Raw genomic sequence first — 20247 nt, 5'->3', positions numbered from 1 at the left:
CTGAGGGTCAGACATGACTGAGCGACTTCACTTTCACTTTTCAATTTCATGCATTGGATAAGGAAATGGCAACCCACTCCAGTGTTCTTGCCTGGAGAATCCCAGGGATGGGGGAGCCTGGTGGGCTGCCGTCTCTGGGGTTGCACAGAGTCGGACACGATTGAAGTGACTTAGCAGCAGCAGGGTCATACTTAGTGGATGGTAAAGCCTTGCCTTGGATGTATAGTCTCTGGGAAATGTTGGTATCAACTGATTCATTGAGCCTGCTTCAGTGGAGTGTGGGTTCTAAATGGCATTGATATGTGTGAACGTGCCTGAAGGATTTAATGCTTAGGCTGAGAGAAATGGTTAGGGGAGGTTTTTAAATGTTCTGGAAAAAAAAAAAAAACTGTCATAGCATCTCATTGACTGGTCATTATTTGAGTTGTGTTGTAGATGTCTCCTACAACTTTAGTAATGACGTTGCCAGACTGTGCATGTTAAACAGGCAAGATAGATAATAATGCATATTTCTAAAAATGGAACTTAATGGTGGAAGTTCACATCCCAAATTGAAATATATAGCTAATTCCTCTTTGCTCACACAGAGAAACAAGAGCTCTCTCTTACCACAATCAATCAATCCAACAGTGCTGCCCTGGCTGTTCAAAGACTGGAGTTTAGACCTGCCTGCTCTCCCACTGTAGGACTGAAGGGTTTCAGAGTCACACCCTTTCTTAATCATCATTGCCTCTTCTGAAAAATCGACACTTGAACAAGATAAACCCCTTCCAAGCTCTAAATTCCTTTAAGATAATTTAATAGAAATGGAACATTTAAATAACTTACCCTGTCCCTTTACATATGGAAATATGGAAATGTCTTTATATGCATTATTTCCTTTATCTTCCAGAGCAAGTTTAAATTTAAAAAATAATCATTCTAGTTCATGTTTTTAGAAAGATCTTTGAACATGTAACCTGAGGGTCTGCTTCTTTTATAAATACATTTTAGGAGGAGCTTGGGCTATGATTTTCCTGAACTAACTCCTCATGTATGCTCTGATTTCCCCAATACTACTGAACCAGGGTGCTCCAACTTACTGTTTATCTTCAGATACTTGTTATCATTCCAGACCTTCAATTCTGTTTCCAGTAGGAAATTAAATTTTGTACAGTCTTTCTACCATGTTGTGGTATATGTAGATGTATACAACGTAGGAATAAATCTCCAAAGCTAGTCCTTATGCCACCTGTAGAGAGAAACAGATTTGCCTGGAGAATTTCATGGACAGAGGAGCTTGGTGGGCTGCAGCCCATGGGGTTGCAGAGACGGACATGACTGAGTGATTAACACCATACTGTACTATTGTTAAATGTGTCCATTTCTAGATATAGCCATCTAAGAATGCAATGCCCACCTAGTACAAGCAAGTCAGAAAAATTAAATCCTCCAGTAAATTAAGACCTGGGAATTTTACAGTGTGTATTGAGTTTCAAAAGATTTTTTAAAAAGTAAAAAAAATATTTATGAATATTGACATTCAGTAGTACACAGTGGGATGTTTTTGTCTTACCCAGTGTTTTTATGTGAAAGCAAACACCTGAGGATATTTTAAGATCTTTGTGATGGCAAGATGGTCAGCGCATTTATAGACTTGAGGAAGTAGCTTTGAGAAAGAGTGTCTCAGAGTGGCCTAACTTGAGCATTCCTGGCCTTGGTAGATTTCTGATTAATGTCTTGATGCTCTGTTAGAACAGCACTGAGATTGGTTTTACTTGAGTGAGCACGTCTGAAGCACTTTCATTTAAAAGATTTTATCCTTTAAAATATTGAGAGATGTTAGAAATATTTTGGAAACGACATCTCAAAATTTACCTGTGTTTAGTCCCATTTGAGTTCTTTTCAACAGAAACTGAAGTGTTCATACTTTTTTTTTTCTTATCAGAAAAATGAGAAATAAACACAAGTAGATACATTTATTTCTGGGTAACTTCAAGAGTTTCATTATGCTGAGAAAGGGTAGCCATCATTTTAGAAATTAGAAGAGCTGATAGAAAACTAGAAGGTTTTATTCCCTAGTTCTTATTCAGCCCCAGTTTTAACTGATTTTGAAAATAAATAATTAAAATAGTTTTTCTTCCTGGAAGGTAAAATATGGCACCGCATTGTAATTAGGGCTCCATATTTTAAATCCTATACAAAGCAAACATGGACTGCAGTTACATGATGATGTGAGGTCATCACTTAATGCAGAGCAGTTAAAGTTGGAGTTTCTCTCCTCCATGTCCATTCCCCGAGTGTCTCTGATCTCCAACACATATGTTGTCTATACAATGTGAAGGACTTTAAAAGCAGCCACGGCCTGTTTTTCCCTTTCGTGTCTGTTCTGCAGCACTTCCAGCAGTGAGATTTCAGGTAAGGTGTCTTCTTTTCCAGCATGGGTTGGAGTTTTCTTTTCTTTTGAGGCTTGATCACTCAGATTTGAAGGTTTGGGTTTGGGGATGGTCTTAGCATATTCCAAAGCCTAAAAGCATATAAAAGTTTATTTGAGATGGGAAGGGAGCCCTGGATTCCTTAAATCTAGTCTTAGAAAAGGTTTATTGATAGTATAAACGGAGACTGTTGCTACAGGTAATATACTAACACATAGGTGGAAATGGAGACCAAATGGAAAATACAAATAATGCAATATAACACACAGATTAAATAAAATGAACCATGTAACAAAATGCTGTGGAAAAAAAAGAGTTGAAGACTGATACATACAGTTGTGCCTTTGGATGTTTTCTTTATAAAACTGAGCTTTATTAAAGTGCTTGAAAATAGATTTCTTATGTGTTTGATCTATTTAGCTTCTGGCAGTCTTATTAAAACCAAACCTCTATTAAGGCGATATTAACAGACCTTTCCATCCAAAGAGGACTTGTTATAGCTTGAGACCAAAGACATCACTGTAGTTGAGATAAAATTGAGCCTCCATTATTATACCAACTATTCTTGTTTCTGGCTCTTAGACCTCTAGCGCTAGTATTCTTTAGAGGTTGAAAATTCTTTTTTCTTTCTTTTTTTTTTTTTTTTTTTAGTAAACCTATAGAAACCTGGATACTGAAAAAAAGCAGTCTTTTATTCAGGGCTGTCAGTTCTGAAAGGCATTACAATAAAAATGAGATCACTAAATATGATTTCTAGATCTGCCTTTATATGTTTTAACACTTTTTTAAAATTAAAAAATTGAAGTATAGTTAATTTACAATGTTATTTTAGTTTCAGGTATATAGCAAAGTGATTCTGTTTTTTTAATATATATATATATATATACACACACACACTTTTTCAGATTCTTCCCCATTATGGGTTATTACAAGATACTGAATATAGTTCCCTGTGCTATATAGTAGCTCCTTGTTGTTTATCTATTTCATATGTAGAAGTGTGTATATGTTAATCCCAAACTCCTAATTTATTTCCCCTCCCTAGTTTTACATTTTAGTAAGAGTTTCCTGAGAGCTGAAATGGGGATAGATACAATATATGTAAGTTCTGGAAGGGGTAAAATTCCCCAAACAGAAAACTCCAGACTTCTCTGTGTGTGTAGGTGACTTCTGTTGGAATTTCTAATTATAGACTTGCTGCCTTGAATTTTTCATGAAAAAAATAATGGTTTGGAGAAAAAAGAAAAAGTGGCACCATGGAAACTCAATCAAGAGGACTGAGGTCTTCAAGGTCTGAGGAAGAAAGGCAATAGATAGAAAATATGAGAGTCTGTGAAAGAGAACACGAAGTACAAATCCCTAAAAGCACCAAGGGGTCCCTTGTCCCTCATGCAAAGGGTCCCACGTCCTTGCTGGGACTGAGGCAGAGAGTGCACTGCAGAGCTCGGTGTCCCCATAGAAAGCATTTCATTCACATCACAACTTAGAGTTGGATGACTTCTGAGAGGGAGAACATTCTGTATTTTATGAAATCATTTTTCTTGGGTTGTTGTTCAGTTGCTCAGTCATGTCTGACTCTTTGCGACCCCATGGACTGCAGCACACCAGGCCTCCCTGTCCTTCACTATCTTCCCAGAGTCTGCTCAAACTCATGTCCATTGAATCAGTGATGCCATCCAACCATCTCATCCTCCTCCTCCGGCCCTCAACCTTTCCCAGCATCAAGGTCTTGTCCAATGAGTCAACTCTGCATCAAGTGGCCAAAGTATTTTCTTAGGTAGAGGAACCAATACCTATTGTACCATCCCTTAGGAAAAATGTAGGGAGTGAACTTGAAACAATGAAGGACTTTCCTCTGACACAGGCACCCAGGGATGGCAAGAAGATGCTAATTTCTTAAAACTTATTTAGTGGTAGAAAAGGAAATTGATGGTTAATCAGGATTACTAGTTTCTTTTAGAAAGAAAACCACCTAAGCATTCAATTCTTGTGTGACAAACTTGAAATACTAGGAGGAGAACACATGGAGGACTAAAAATGATAGTGACCCTCAGGGGAAAAAAAAGACTCTAACCTTCCAGCAGCATATGTGGGTATATCACTTTTACATCAATATCTGTGAATGATGGGGTGCTGCAGGAATGGTAGAAGCTAAAACATCCTCTGTGTTCAAAAGACGTGGGGAATTTATGTCATGAGGTCACACAGATTTCCTTTTAATTCTAATTGAACAGAGAACTGCCTTGGTGAGAGTGTCTTACCTTCTGCCGCGGGACAGCAGATTTATTTTCGGTAATTGCTGTTTGTGGCTTTGAGGGGATGGATAGTGCCTTCATGTTGTATTCCTTCACTTGTTTAGCATATTCCTTTTGCTGTATTAATTTCTGCATCTGTTCAGAGAAGCGCAGGGAGAGTGACTCACAGGTCCTGCTAGATCGCTCTGTTCTCTCTTTCAAGTGACACTAATTTTGGTGAGCTGGGCATACAGTATTATTAGCACAGGGGAAATGGGATTACCACGTGTGACAGCAGTGAAATGGTTAAATTAATGTTTCTCCTAGAAATCATTCTCTCTCAAGGAGGGACTAATACACCCAGTGTTCCTTTAACAGGGGCTAAATCGCATTCAGCCTCTGCTTTGTTGCGTTTACCCAATTTATTTTCATTCTTGCGTCCAACTTTGAACTCTACTCTCTTGTTATGCCTTGAGTGCAACTGCAGTTAAAACACATTAAATGAAGATCTCCTTTCACTAGAGGAAAGAGAATAAAGTGGATGCACTTTTCATGGGGGAAACTCTTACCCTGAGTGTCTTCTCTGTAGCCACTCTTCAGTATTATAAAGATAACTCTATTGAGAAAGCCCAACAACCACATAACACACACATCTCTTTTCATGGGCATGTGCCCACTTTTCTGCTTGGGCCTTTAAAACTAACTTAAAAGCTGGATACATAAAACAACATTGGCTGAGTAATTTTATTTCATGGTAGAAGGAGTGCCTGGGGCTTATTAATACCAGTGCTATTTCAGAGGGGTCTCTATTCAGAGCGAGATGTTTGAAATAGAACTTGGTTCTGGGGGTCTCTCTATACAGTTCTGCTGGAAGACAAAGGGCAGATCTGAGCCTGGAAATGCTGTAGGTACCTCCTACTCACTTTGTCTCTGATGGACTCAAGGTCAGGTCCCAGGCCTCCAAGTTTCACGTCTCTGTTCTGATAACCTTTCAGCTTGGAGCTCTTGAAAATACAATCAAACAGAGAGTTTCTTTTAGAGACATGTATGTTCCCCCCAGCTCCTTCCAAGTTGTCATAGACACGTGAGAAAGGGGAGAGGCGAAATGAAGAATGGTGGCCTGTGTGGACCTCGGGGGAGTGGGTGTGTCCTGACAGTTCTTCCATTTTAATGGTTGTCATTGATAACAGTGTCCTTGGTAATTTGTAGCTGGTGGGCTGACATGTGTGGACTTTTCCACTTCTGCAATAAAAAACACTGAAATTCTGAAAATTATAAATAAAAAATTTCAAGTGAGTAAAGTGCTGCTTTGTTATTAACTTTTTTTAAAACTTTTTCCCCTATTTTTTTAGTTTAAATATTTAAACACTTTTTTACGATGTTGTGTTGGTTTCTGCCATACAACAATGGGAATCAACCCTAATTATAAATACATTCCTTCCCTCCCTAGCCTTCCTCTTCTCCCCTCATCCCATCCCTCCAGGTCATCACAGAGCACCAGACTGGGCTTCCTGTGCTACACAGCAACTCCTCACCAGCTATCCATCTTATACCTGATAGTACATATATGCTGATGCCACTCTCTCCCTCCCCCACTGTGTCCACATATCCATTCTCTACATCCGTGTCTCCATTCCTTCCCTGAAAATAGGTTCGTCAACATAATTTTTCTAGATTCCATATATATGTGTTAATACACTATATTTGTTTTTCTCCTTCTGACTTCACTCTGTATAATAGGCTCTAGGTTCATCCACCTCACTAGAACTGGCTCAAATTCATTCTTTTTTATGGCTGAGTAATATTCCATTGTGTATGTGTACCCCATCATCCTTATCTATTCATCTGTCGATGGACATTTAGGTTGCTTCTGTGTCCTGGCTATTGTAAACAGTGCTGCTTTGAACATTGGGGTACATGTGTCTTTTTCAGTTACGGTTTCCTCAGGGTACATGATTGGTAATGGGGTTGCTGGGTCATATGGTAGATTTGTTATTAGTATTTTTAACATGACAGACACATTCCTACTTTGCTGCTACTATGACAAGTATGTCTAGTTTTGTACCATTCACTGAACCAAATGATCTCCCTGGAAGAGGCTATCTATCAATAAATGACTCAGGTAAGCACACTGCTTCAAAGGCAGAGTGCCCTGTCTGATGTTAAAATTCAAAAGAATGGAAACATGTAAAGCTTAAGAGTCTAAAGAAGACCCACTGAGAAATTCATTGTATTCAGTGTGATTCTGGATATGTTGAAGGGTACAGGTAATTTTGATCCCCTTGTGTCTCAGCTGTTAAAGCATCCGCCTGCAATGCAGGAGACCTGGGTTGGGAAGATCCCCTGGAGAAGAGAAAGACTACACACTCCAGTATTCTGGCCTGGAGAATTCCATGGACTGTATAGTCCATGGGATCGCCAAGAGTCGGACACAACTGAGCAACTTTCACTTCACTTCACAGGTAATTTTATATGATAACTATTATCACTATTGCATAGTTAAAGGGATGATACAAAACAAGGCCATTTAATTATTAAATTATGACACGAGCACAGTAGTAGGCGGGAAAAATACTAAGGTGCTCCTGATTGTGGGATAGATTGAGATTTTCCCCAAATTCCTGCTTTTGACAGGAAATCTGACTTGTTATTTGCAGCAGATGGCCTTGTGGTAAACCATGTCCTTTAATTTGTGAGCTCCTTTGGTTGTCTTCCTTGGGAAGGGTGCATGCGTGCTAAGTCACTTGAGTCATGTCCAACTCTTTGCAACTCTATGGAGTGTAGCCCCTCAGACTCTTCTGTCCTTGGGACTCTCCAGAGGCAAGAATACTGGAGTGGGTTGCCATGCCCTCCTCCAGGGGATCGTCCGAAGCCAGGGATTGAGCCCCCGTCTCCTAACATCTCCTGCATTGGCCGTCAGGTTCTTTACCACTAGTGCCACCTGGGAAGGGTAGGAAGGACGATGCCAAAGATACGGTTTGGGTGACAGTAATGATCTTGGGGCACATCGAAATTGGTGCTTAGAATAAACAGCCATACCGTGGAGGTGGCAGTTCTGAACTGTACATGGTACCACCTATTTATATGCTAATGACAAGGCATTTTTCTAAATGTTGAAAGTTCCTGTTAATTATTGAAAAGTGAAAGCGAAAGTAGCTCAGTCAAGTCTGACTCTGTGGCCCCATGGATTATACAGTCCATGGAATTCTCCAGACCAGAATACTGGAGTGGGTAGCCTTTCCCTTCTCCAGGGGATCTTTCCAACCCAGGGATTGAACCGAGGTCTTTTACCACATTTACCACATTTACCACAAGGGAAGCCCAAGAATACTGGAGTAGGTATATACACTATACCTAATGTGTTCTTTCCTAAGAGAGAATTTGGCAGAGATAGTCGAGAGACTTTAAAAATGGAACATTTCGTCATATAGTTACTGCATACAATTCTCAAATCTTAACAGTGAATTTACATATACACATGGATCAACTGTTACTACTCGCAGGGACTATTGACTGACGACCTGGAGGTCAGATCACTTAGCTTCTCCATTGCTATTTCCCAGGCTTAGAGCCAAATGCTCTTTTCCCAGATCCCAGCACTGAGCTCTGGGCTTTGAGGTGTGAGCTAGAGGGTGCATCTTGGAAAACTTTGATTTAGCCTGCGACAGCCCCTCCCCTTTCCCTTGGTCTTGTCTTGAACGTGGATGTAATTTCTGGCGCTAACAGCAGTCTTAAGGCCGGAAAGGGAAGAAAGAGAAGCATAAATACTGGTTCTGATGTTTTGTGCTCTGGAACCACCGGTGCAGCTACCCACCTGTGAATTAACTGTAGGTAAGAAGAATGAACTCAAGAATTTTTCAGGTTGTTGTAAATAGCAATTCTATGGCTTGTAGCTGAAGGCAATATTTCTATGGTCCTACAGAATTTTTGTAGTGCATCTTGGGGCTTCAAAGGGCCAAAGTCATGTGCCATTTAGGCAATAGTTCTACACTGCAAGGATGAAAGTTGTGTAAATAGTATTTGCCTTATTAGAATGTTAATATAACATTATATTATATAATGACATTCATAGTCAAAACTCTTTCAGTGCATCTAATCCTAAAAGCTCAAAGAAGATCCTTTCTTAAAGAAGGCTTTGTTGTTGTTCAGTTGCTCGGTTGTGTCCAACTTTTTGCGACCCCCATGGACGGCAGCACACCAGGCTTCCCTGTCCTTCACTTCTCTCAGAGTTTACTCAAACTCATGTCTGCTGAATCTGTGATGCCATCCAACCATCTCATCCTCTGTTGCCCCCTTCTCCTCCTGCCCTCAATCTTTCCCAGCATCAGGGTCAAAGAAGGCTTTGGACTAAAATGACTAGAACATTAATAATGTTAAGTATATAGAAGAAACAGTGTTCATTGAAGCCACTTAAAAATCATAAATCTCCTTTAACAGAATGGAGTCATCACCCAGAAAAACCACTACAGCTGCTTCCTGCCCTTAGATGTGTCTGCTCCTACTTTTCTAGGATTGTCCCTATGCTACAAATTATTTTATTTTTCACTGAGGTTAGCATGACATTGTATTTCCCTGCCACTGAATATTTTCTGTGTTTAACATGCTATTGTCTCTTTGTAGTTGAATTATTTAGTGCTTTCTCCAAATGTTGAACATTTAAGATGTCCTAGGGATGAGCACAGGCCTCCCCTGTGACTCAGCTGGTAAAAAATCTGCCTGCCATGTGGGAGACCTGGGTTTGATCCCTGGGTTGGGAAGATCCCCTAGAGGAGGGAAAGGCTACCCACTCCAGTATTCTGGCCTGGAGAATTCCATAGACTGTATAGATCATTGTGGAACCCCAGCTGGGGTCCCCTATTCAGCACTGACTGCCCCCCATGCACACACACAGCAGCTGCTCCTCCAGCCACACCCCTCCTCCTGCTCCCCCACCCACAGCCCTTGACCCTGGCCAGCCTCCCCCAGCACAGGCCATCAGATGGGCTCCTGAGTCCCTCCCCCCAGCAAAAGGCTGTGTGTGTGCAGCTGATTCCACTGGGGGTGGAGAGTAGGAGGGTGTATGCTGGACGTTGGACTGGCAAATAGAAGCCTGGGGTAGGGGGTCAGTGTGCCTCAGTTTCCTCCCCAGCAACAGAATTTTTTATAATATCTGAAAACTGAGGGGACTTCCCTGGTGGCTCAGACAGTAAGAGTCCACCTGCAATGCAGGAAACGTGGGTTCGATCCCTGGGTTGGGAACATCCCCTGGAGAAGGAAATGGCAACCCACTTCAGTGCTCTTGCCTGGAGAATCCCTTGGACAGAGGAGTCTGGTGGGCTACAGTCCATGGGTTCACAGAGTCGGACACAACTGAGCGACTGATACACGCACGCACACGCACACAGGGATGAGGACTGTTTGTGGGCCACTCATTATTTCTTCACAAGTATTTCTTCTCTTCTCACTTCTGAATTATTTCTTCGCTTCTCTGAAGAGAAGTGAGATTATTGAAACAGAATTGTGATGTATTCAGGGCCATTCATGAACACTTCCGTTAAGGAGGCAGAAGAATGCTCCTTTTGTGCAGATCTTGAGGACACTGAGTATTATTACATTTTAAAACCTCTGCTGACTTGTAATAGGTAAATGAGCTCAGATATCCTATTCTTGGCAACTGCGGATTTGTTCTTTACCTGGCCTATGCCACCTGTGCCATTGTTTTCAGCGTAATCACTAAGTTACTATCTATTTGCCAAAGCAAATCAAAGATGAAAAAAGAGGGAACCCACTCATGTCCAAGTCACAAATCCAATTTGTCCAAAACTGAGAGAAAGAAATGATTAGTGCCTAGAAATCACAGCCTTAGTCTGAAGCAGCTTAGCCTTAATCATCCCACCGATTCACAAAAGACAGATTGTGAAGCATGAGGAATTGCTTATTGCTGCCCCATCCAAGTTCTTAATATCACCTGGATTGGACATCATGGCGGTCACAGGAAGACAGAACCGAGGGTCCAGTACTGTAGACTGACACGAAAGAGAGAGTGTGGACTGAAAGGGGCATCTCCAAATGCCACTGACCCCTTGACAGGCTGAGCTGCTGCCAGCGAAAATAAGGACATTTCTCAAGGGAGCGCCAGGGCTCCTGACAGAGTTTGTTCTGGGTGACCGGCAATGAAAAATCCTGGATTCACTTGTTAGCCTCAAGTAATCTTGATTGGTTCTCAGTGCTGTAATTTTGTTTGATCCCTTTCCATCAAAAATCTTTTTAACAGCTTTATTGAGATAAAATTCACACACCACCACATGCACCCATTTGAAGTTGTACAAGTCAGTAGTGTTTAGTGTATCAAGCTGTGCAAGAGTCACCACAATCCAATTTTAAAACATTTTCATTATCCTAAAAAGAGACCCCATACCCATTAGCAATCACTCCCCTCCCCTCTCTCCCTCCAGCCCTAGGCAACCACTAATCTACTTTCTGTCTCTTCAAAAGGCTGTCATAGGCAAATAATCCCTAGAATTTACTTTGATTTACCTCTCTTTGCCTGTTACAAGACCAAAGGGTCACGACAGCGTGATGCCCTCAAAGTTTTTAAAATTACATCAACAATATAGTCTCGTTAGGTCTCCAAACATGAGGAAAATAAAAGCACGGTTTCAACAAATCTCCAGTGGGGTTCACCGCTAGTCTTTGTGTGAGATGCCCATGGGCTGACATTAGCCAACTCTGGCGCTAGTTGATGACTGACCAGGCCAGACCTGTGCCTCGGAACTGGTGTCCATGGGTCATGACTTTGGCAGAGTTCGGCATAGGATTTCCTGGTGGAAGGTTTCTGCCAGCCGTCCATCATGCTTCTCAAGCTAGAAGACGGACTTTTACTGTACACTTGGGGCAAAAGCTGCCTGAGCTGAAAATGACATCAACTGTCCCCAGGAGGACTTGTGTCAACTCTGAGAGGTCATGCCCCGATGTGGGGGGACACTGCAGGACTTTCCCCCAGAACATTCCTCAGATGTGTAAGGGTGAGAGAGTTACTTAGTGATGGGATAGAAAACAATGTCTCCAATACTGGGGAACAGCAAGGGAAGGAAATTTGCTCTGCGGTTACTAAACTTAATCCAAATAAACCTCTTCTTAGAAGCAGTCGAGCAGCAATACCCAGATTGTCTGTGACAACAAACACAGGAGTTAATTACTGTGGCTCAGCTCTGCACATCTGTCAGAGAACTCCTTAGCAGTTATTCTGTGCAGGTCGCAGTGGATATTTTTATACTGTTTGTCATCCCTTGCGCTGGGTTAATCTCTCACTGCCTGATGTCTGGATTCAGTGGCATGGACAATGCTGAGTATTCATAAATCAGTCACAATACAACTGCCAGGAGAAGAGGGACGGTGCTCAGGCCTATTGTCTTGACAAATCCTCTGATTTTTACTGTGATTCAAGTCAATTCCCTTGGAGACCAAGAGATTTGCTTTGACTGGGAAATGGGCCTGATCTGGGTAATGAGTCCCTGTGTCTGGGGCCCGGGCTACCTGCTGTCCTATACAAATAGCTTGGTTCTCAATCATTGTAGCTTCTGGAATGGCTCTCTGGACAAAGACTGCTTCTTTGTCGGATGTAGGCTGAAGGTCTTGGATGGAGAAAATGGTCACAAGAAGATTGTAACATCCCCTAGAGAGAGCAGGAGGAGAGGGATTTCCCAAGTTTAAAGAGGGCTTGGGAAGCAATAAGTGGAAGTTCTCTTTCTTCCTCTTCCCTCTCTTCCAGATCTTAGATGTCTGGTGATACCCACCATTACCTGGGCCTATCCTCTACCCTCCCAGGTAAAATGCAAATTCAGACTACAGGAGGAGAAGGAAGAGAAGGGAAATGAACATCTAGTTGCATCTATTCTTCACTAGGTACTAAGCTAAGGTTTTGGGGTTTCCTTGGTGGCTCAGTGGTAAAGAATCCATCTGCAAGTGTAGGAGATGCAGGAGACAGGGGTTTGATCCCTGGGTCAGGAAGATTCCCTGGAGGAGGAAATGGCAACCCACTCCAGTATTCTTGCCTGGAGAATCCCATGGACAGAGGAGCCTGGCAGGCTACAGTCCATGGGGTTGAACATGACTTAGTGACTAAAACAACAACAACAAGCTAAGGTTTTAATATGGTATTTCATTTAACTGTCAAATGAAATCTACCAAAAGAACAACTCTAATTGCACAAATGGGGAACTAGGGGCTCAGGTGAATTAATAACTTGCAAAGTTATACAGAGATTAGGTGATAGAAATTTAGAAATGGCCAAGTGTTTGACTTCCACTGATCCCTGCTCACTAGAAATTGAGCTAAAATAATCCACAGTTGGTAGGAACCCTAACCCAGAAGGTTCTCATCCAAAGTGGTGTGTTTGAACTCTTTCTTAGGCCCTGACAACTCATAAGTTCTAGAGGGACAGGACATCCTCATCTTGAGAATGTGCTGGTTCCTAAGCTCTGAATACATTTCCCCATAGAAGTAATAATACACATGGTGTCTGGCTTCCTAGTCCACTGTACAAACTCTATTCTGTTTATGAAGTACTTGAAAACAGTACTAATTGTACCTCAGAACCTAACTGTAATGTAACCTAAGCATATAATGATGTTTTGGTGGAAAAATAAGTTACTGATGGTCCCAGGAACACATTTCTTCTTAATACAGTAAAACTGGGGATTATCCCAGCTCCAAACAACTGGTAGTGGTCTCCATGGCCTGGGCAAGAATTAGGACAGAGGATGTGAGGGAAGGTCAGACAAGGAGCTCAAGGAGCCCTTGGGTGGGGGTATAGGAAGGGGTGGTGGTAAGGACCCTGGGTTGTGAGCGAGCTGAAGACCTGGGCTGCGTGGGCTCTTGGGTGGGGGCTGTGGCAGTGGGCTGAGGTGTTTCATGTCCATCAACCTCTGAGGTCCTCTCTTAGGAGGACATAGCAAGCCGGTCTTCCTTTCCTTCTCTGTAATATAGAACTGTCATTCTAGTCCACTTTCCCTTGTTCTCTTTAAGGTCACCCTTTCCTTTTTTTCTGAGGCTCCCACATGAGCTTTTAGCTCACGACCCCCTATTCCTGGTGTGCTCTGCACGACATAGCCAGAACAGTCTTTCTAAAAAGGCTAAGCTGAATATAGTAAAGTTGCAGGATATAAAATTAACACACAGAAATCCCTTGCATTCCTATACACTAACAATGAGAAAACAGGAAGAGAAATTAAGGAAACAATTCCACTCACCATTGCAACGAAAAGAATAAAATACTTAGGAATAAAGCTACCTAAAGAAACAAAAGACCTATATATAGAAAACTATAAAACACTGATGAAAGAAATCAAAGAGGACACAAATAGATGGAGAAATATACCATGTTCATGGATTGGAAGAATCAATATAGTGAAAATGAGTATACTACCCAAAGGAATCTGTAGATTCAATGCAATCCCTATCAAGCTAACCAACGGTATTTTTCAGAGAACTAGAACAAATAATTTCACAATTTGTATGGAAATACAAAAAACCTTGACTAGCCAAAGCAATCTTGAGAAAGAAGATTGGAACTGGAGGAATCAACCTGCGTGACTTCAGGCTATGCTATAAAGCTACAGTCATCAAGACAGTATGGTACTGGCACAAAGACAGAAACATAGATCAGTGGAACAAAATAGAAAGCCCAGAGATAAATCCACACACCTATAGACCCCTCATCTTTGACAAAGGAGGCAAGAATATACAATAGAGAAAAGACAATCTCTTTAACAAGTGGTGCTGGGAAAACTGGTCAACCACTTGTAAAAGAATGAAACTAGAACACTTTCTAACACCATACACAAAAATAAACTCAAAATGGATTAAAGGTCTAAATGTAAGACCAGAAACTATAAAACTCCTAGAGGAAAACATAGGCAAAACACTCTCTGATGTAAATCATAGCAGGATCCTCTATGACTCTCCTCCCAGAGTAATGGAAATAAAAGCAAAAATAAACAAATTGGACCTAATTAAACTTAAAAGCTTTTGCACAACGAAGGAAACTCTAAGCAAGGTGAAAAGACAGCCTTCAGAATGGGAGAAAATAATAGCATATGAAGCAACTGACAAACAACTAATCTCAAAAATATACGAGCAACTCCTGCAGCTCAATTCCAGAAAAATAAATGACCCAATCAAAAAATGGGCCAAAGAACTAAACAGACATTTCTCCAAAGAAGACATCAGATGGCTAACAAACACATGAAAAGATGCTCAACATCATTCATTATCAGAGAAATGCAGATCAAAACCACAATGAGGTACCATCTCACATTGGTCAGAATGGCTGTTATCAAAAAGTCTACAAACAATAAATGCTGGAGAGGGTGCGGAGAAAAGGGAACCCTCTTACACTGTTGGTGGGAATGCAAACTAGAACAGCCACTATGGAGAACAGTGTGGAGATTCCTTAAAAAACTGGAAATAGAACTGCCTTACGACCCAGCAGTCCCACTGCCAAGCATACACACCGAGGAAACCAGAACTGAAAGAGATACGTGTACTCCAATGTTTAGCACAGCACTGTTTACAATAGCCAGGACATGGAAGCAACCTAGATGTCCATTGGCAGATGAATGGATAAGAAAGCTGTGGTACATATATACAATATTACTCAGCTATTAAAAAGTGTATTTGAATCAGTTTTAATAAGGTGGATGAAACTGGAGCCTATTATACAGAGTGAAGTAGGTCAAAAAGAAAAACACCAATACAGTATATTAATACATATATATGGAATTTAGAAAGATGGTAACGATGATCCTATATGTGAGACAGCAAAAGAGACACAGATGTAAAAAACAGACTTTTGGACTCTGTGGGAGAAGGCAGGGGTGGGATATTTTGAGAGAATAGCATTGAAACATGTATATTATCATATGTGAAACAGATCGCCAGTCCAGGTTCAATGCATGAGACAGGGTGCTCACGGCTGGTGCACTGGGATGACCCTGAGGGATGGGATGGGGAGGGAGGTGGGAGTGGGGTTCAGGATGGGGAACACATGTACACCCATGGCTGATTCATGTGAATGTATGGCAGAAACCACCACAATATTGTAAAGTAATTAGCCTCCAATTAAATAAAAAAATAAATAATAAAAATAAAAAGGAATGTTAGTAGGATCTAGCTCTCTACTACAGAGGCTAAGAATAAGGTTCTAAATCTGATGACTGCTGACCAGAAAACCACCTTCAGTTCTGTCATCACGTGCTTTAGTGTTTCCATGTTAACTGCTGACTAAGGGGAGAGAGCCATTTAAACCACTAGCTATCTGTTAATCCATAAATCATCTGATGAACACATACACATTCTGGCCCAAAATGAGCAGCTAACGTGTCAGGGGACTTACTGTAATTTCTTTGCAAGACCCTCATTTGATCAGTATGTGACTGAACTGACACTTAATTTTGTATCTGTATCTTTTCACTTATCCACACACCGGAAAACAGACTAATGAGCAATAACATCATCAAAAGCACAATAAAACAGAAGAGAAATAAAGCCCTCAATTAACCACCCATGACTGAAATTCCTCATATTTGACTGTAAAGCATATTATCCCTGTTCCTGATATTGAATCTGATAACGTATCTGAAGCAGGACTAGTAATAGAATAGTTACTTGGGAAATACAACTGGTTAATAATAAATGGAGGACAGAAAAACATAAGCAATAGAGAAAGAATAAATGAAAGCCTGGTTTTTACAGAGACCTTCATTGAAAAGTATTTCTTTTCAATTTCAATGAAGTAATACTTCATTGAAAAGTATTTCTTCCCTCTGAACTCAAGAAATGCAAACCATTCTAATTAAAACTGCCACCTTATTTGAATGTCTTTGACATGAAACTTTTCATTCATATCTTTTGATGTCTTGTGACTATACCCCAATTTTTCACCCTAGCCCTTTTTGTCTCATCTCTTCTTCTCAGTTGTTTTATTAACCTTCTGGTTATAAAAGTCATGCATGCTCAGTTCCAAAAAAAAAAAAAAAATCAGAAAATATGAACAATTATGAACAGAAAATAAAGGTCAATGTTAATCCCATAAAATAAAAAGACTAAGCTAATTGTGGTTAAAATTCTTCAGTGCCTCCCGCCAACCCGCACCTCTACCCTCCAGCCTAGAGATTAGAGCCCTTCTTCCACCAATGACAAGCAAGATACTGGCAGACCTACCCAACCCCCTCAACTCCCTGACCTATTTCTCCACTGTCATCTCTGAACATTCAGGCCTCCTAGTTTTGAGGGACTGTGCTGTGCTTAGTTGCTCAGTTATGTCCGACTCTCTGCAACCCCATGGACTGTAGCCTGCCAGGCTCCTCTGTCCATGGGATTCTCCAGGCAACAATTCTGGAATGAATTGCCATGCCCACTTCTTTACCGTCTGAGCCACCAGGGAAGCCCCAGTTTGAGTGATAGTAGCCTTGAATTGCTTCAGTTCCCAGCATGCTTTGTGTTCTCGCGCGCTTCAGAACATTTGCTCACGCTGGTCCCTCTGCCTGAAACGCTTTCAATCTTTCTTCTGTTAATTCATGAATGTCCTCTGAGACAACTCAGGATCACCCGTGAAACTCTGCATGACCCCCAGGTGGGGATGTGTGCCCCCTCGGTGCTCTGTGTTCACCCTGCATCTCTCTTTTTTATTTCAATATGATACTGAAGCCACGTGCCTGCATGCCTTCCCCAGTTCCAGGTAATTGTCCACTCCTGCTGCTCGTTCACTATACATCCCCCAGCACCTGACACCGGGTCCTGGAAGGACACGTATGTCCTCAACATATGTGTTGAGTTGAACTGAGGATGGCTCCCTAAATCTGCCTGAGAGTGGACGCTCCCCTGGACCCAGACTCTTGTGCCCCTAGCTGCTGAGTGTCCTCTTCCGTGGCTCACAGTCGAGTCCCTCCCTGAGAACTGCCCTCACCCAGGTGATGTAGCTCAAAGTTACTACCAAAGCAACAAAGTAGTAGCCCAAAGGAGCCATGCCTGAAGTTACTACCCTTCCCCACAGACAGGCAACAGCCAGTGGCTGATCCGTGTTAGGGAACAGCTGGTGCCTTGCCTCTGAAGAGCCATCCCAGCTTCAGAACCCTCCTGGGCTTGGCTGAAGCTTCCACTTTCAGCCTCAAAGCTGCCACCTCTCCCTCCCTCCCAGGGGTGGTTCTGGAGGAGGTCTCCAGCTCATAAATCTCCATTTCAGAGTCTGTTCCTGGGAGGGCCCATCTTCCAACCAAGTCTTTCCCTGTTGCCCCTTAAAGCATTTTCCAGCTTTTCCCTTACTATTTGACACTAGAAAACAAGTGGTCTCTCCTGAGGAGTTTTTATTGTTTGGAACAGTGGAGAAACATAAAGGACATAAAAAGACTCCTTCATTTCTTCCTGGAAACCTTCCTTTTTTGCCTCCCACCCCCATTTCCTTTATTTAGCAAAGCAGACCCGATGGGAAAGACTTCAGTGCACAAAGGTGCTAATGATGGTGATCTTTTTGTTTTTGTTTTAAAAATATTTTCATTGGAGGATAATTGCTTTACAGTGTTATATTGGTCTCTGCCATACATCAACATGAATCAGCCAAAGGTATACATATGTCCCCTCCCTCTTGAACCCCCCTCCTACTCCACCCCACACCCCATGGTGAATCTTATAGTATCGAGTTATAGTAAACACAGAACTCAGTAAAGCAAACATTTCAGAAGAAAAGTGCAGTCATTGGCTGTCCTGGGTGTTTTACTGCAGGAGCTGAGGTTGAGATGAGAGTCAAGGAAGAGTTATTAGGGGATAGGGGCAGGAAGAAGAGAAAGAGGAGGAAGAGGAGCATCCCTATTCCAGGCCTATGATAAGGGGAATGAAAGTCAAGGACCATGCGTATTATCAAAATGGAAGGTTAAGTAAGATGCTATTATTACCTTAATGCTGCTTCTTTTCCTATGCTTTTTCCCCTTTTCCAGTTGAAACAGATAGCTTTCAGAATTGCTGCGGCTGATTTTCACTTGGTTTCTTTGGCTTCTCTCTGAACTGAGTTGGGATTCACTCTCCACCCTTGACAGTATGGGTGGAAGGGTGAGGCCGGGTGAGGCCCCTTCGTGCGGCTGCACCTCTGTCAGCTGCAGCAGGGCTTGCTGATGCTGCTCCATTATCTGGGAGAGCCGGGAATCTGGGGAAGCCTTAGCAGGCTCCTCAGAGGAGGAATGGAATTTCCTTAAAGGAAAAACAAAAAAAGCGCAAATCTGTTAAAATGTAGATACATAAGACTTAGCATAAAAGTCTTCATGAACCATTGATTTACTATATTTACCACTCCCAAAGAACCCACCGCCAATGCAGGAGACATAAGAGACGCAGGTTCCATCCTTGGATTGGGAAGATCCCCTGAAGGAGGAAATGGCAACCCAGTCCGGTGTTCTTGCTTGGAAAATCCCATGGATAGAGGAGCCTGGTGGGCTATAGTCCATGGGGTTGCAAAGGGTAGAACTTGACTGAGTGGACTGGACTTAACATGCATGACAATCAAATTAATGTCCTTTAGTTTAATCTTTTCATAATTATATTATTATCCATATTGTCCTATTTTTTTCTTTAGGATATTCTAGCTCTTACTTAGAACTTTCATTTACTGCATTCAGAATGGAAAAAAACACCATTCTGAAAAATCAAAGGCCTTCCCACCACAAAATACCTGGATATGGTGTATTAAATTAAACAAATATCATTTTAATTGTATAATTAATTGAATTTGTAAGAGAGATGGGGAATCTTCAAAGACCACAAACTAAACAAGAACTAAAACTAAAGCAGATTTTGGATGAGCTGAAGCTATAGCTTTCTTTGAGGGGATTTTGAACCTAAGTGCTTGCATTTTACCATTTAACACTGGGGTTAGATATGTCAGACCTTGGCCTTGTGTGGGGCAGGGAATCAGAAGTGAGATACCTACACTAAGGCTCTTACCCTTGAAGATCCCATTCTCCAGGGGATCTTTGCAACCAAGGGATCCAACCCAGGTCTCCTGCATTGCAGGCAGATTTTTTACTATCTGAGCCACCAGGGAAGCCCTGAAGAGATACAGCCTCAATAAAAAGGCAGATTAGTAAAAAACTCATTCACCAGCCTTGAGAAACAACAGAGCAACACTATCTTTGTCTAGGCCCTGAACTAGGGGGAAAAAAAAATTCCCTGGGAATTTGGGGCAATATTTGGGGTTCAAATTTACCTTACCTACATAATCATGGAACTCCAACACCAAGAAATTAACATAAAAATGATACTGGAGGAAGGATACCTCTGTAGGTGGCAGAAGCAGATACAAAAGTTCTCTGGAAAAATGCAAATCAAACGACAATGAGCTACTACCTTACATCAGTCAGAAAGGCCATCATTAAAAAGTCTACAAATAAGAAAGGCTGGAGAGGTTGTGGAGAAAAGGGAAGCCTCCTACACTGTTGGTGGGAATGTACATTGGTACAGCCACTATGGAGAACAGTACAGAGATTGCTCAAAAAACTGAATATAAAGTTGCCATATGACACAGCAATCCCACTCCTGGGCATATCTCCAGACAAAAGTATAATTTGAAAAGA

General features: G+C 41.7%; 1 protein-coding gene across 3 annotated transcripts in view; it reads right to left on the bottom strand.

The window, feature by feature from the left end:
- Positions 1-590: 590 nt before the first annotated feature.
- The window catches only part of JHY (junctional cadherin complex regulator), an 80224-nt gene continuing 60567 nt past the window's right edge, over positions 591-20247 (bottom strand). For 2 of the 3 annotated variants that reach the window (XM_055548423.1, XM_055548425.1), the window contains 4 exons: positions 18577-18868; positions 5572-5652; positions 4676-4804; positions 591-2506 (listed from right to left, as the gene is read on the bottom strand). In XM_055548423.1, the coding sequence (XP_055404398.1) occupies positions 2309-2506; positions 4676-4804; positions 5572-5652; positions 18577-18868 (700 nt within the window). In that variant the 3' untranslated portion in view covers positions 591-2308. The remainder of the gene's footprint in view (positions 2507-4675; positions 4805-5571; positions 5653-18576; positions 18869-20247) is intronic. The other variant, XM_055548424.1, reaches the window with a different exon arrangement.

The sequence above is a fragment of the Bubalus kerabau genome, chromosome 15 (assembly GCF_029407905.1).
Source record: "Bubalus kerabau isolate K-KA32 ecotype Philippines breed swamp buffalo chromosome 15, PCC_UOA_SB_1v2, whole genome shotgun sequence".
NCBI classification, from domain to species: Eukaryota; Metazoa; Chordata; class Mammalia; order Artiodactyla; family Bovidae; genus Bubalus; species Bubalus kerabau.
The sequence above is the reverse complement of the archived record's forward strand: the minus strand, read 5'-3'. Positions and strand labels throughout refer to the sequence as shown.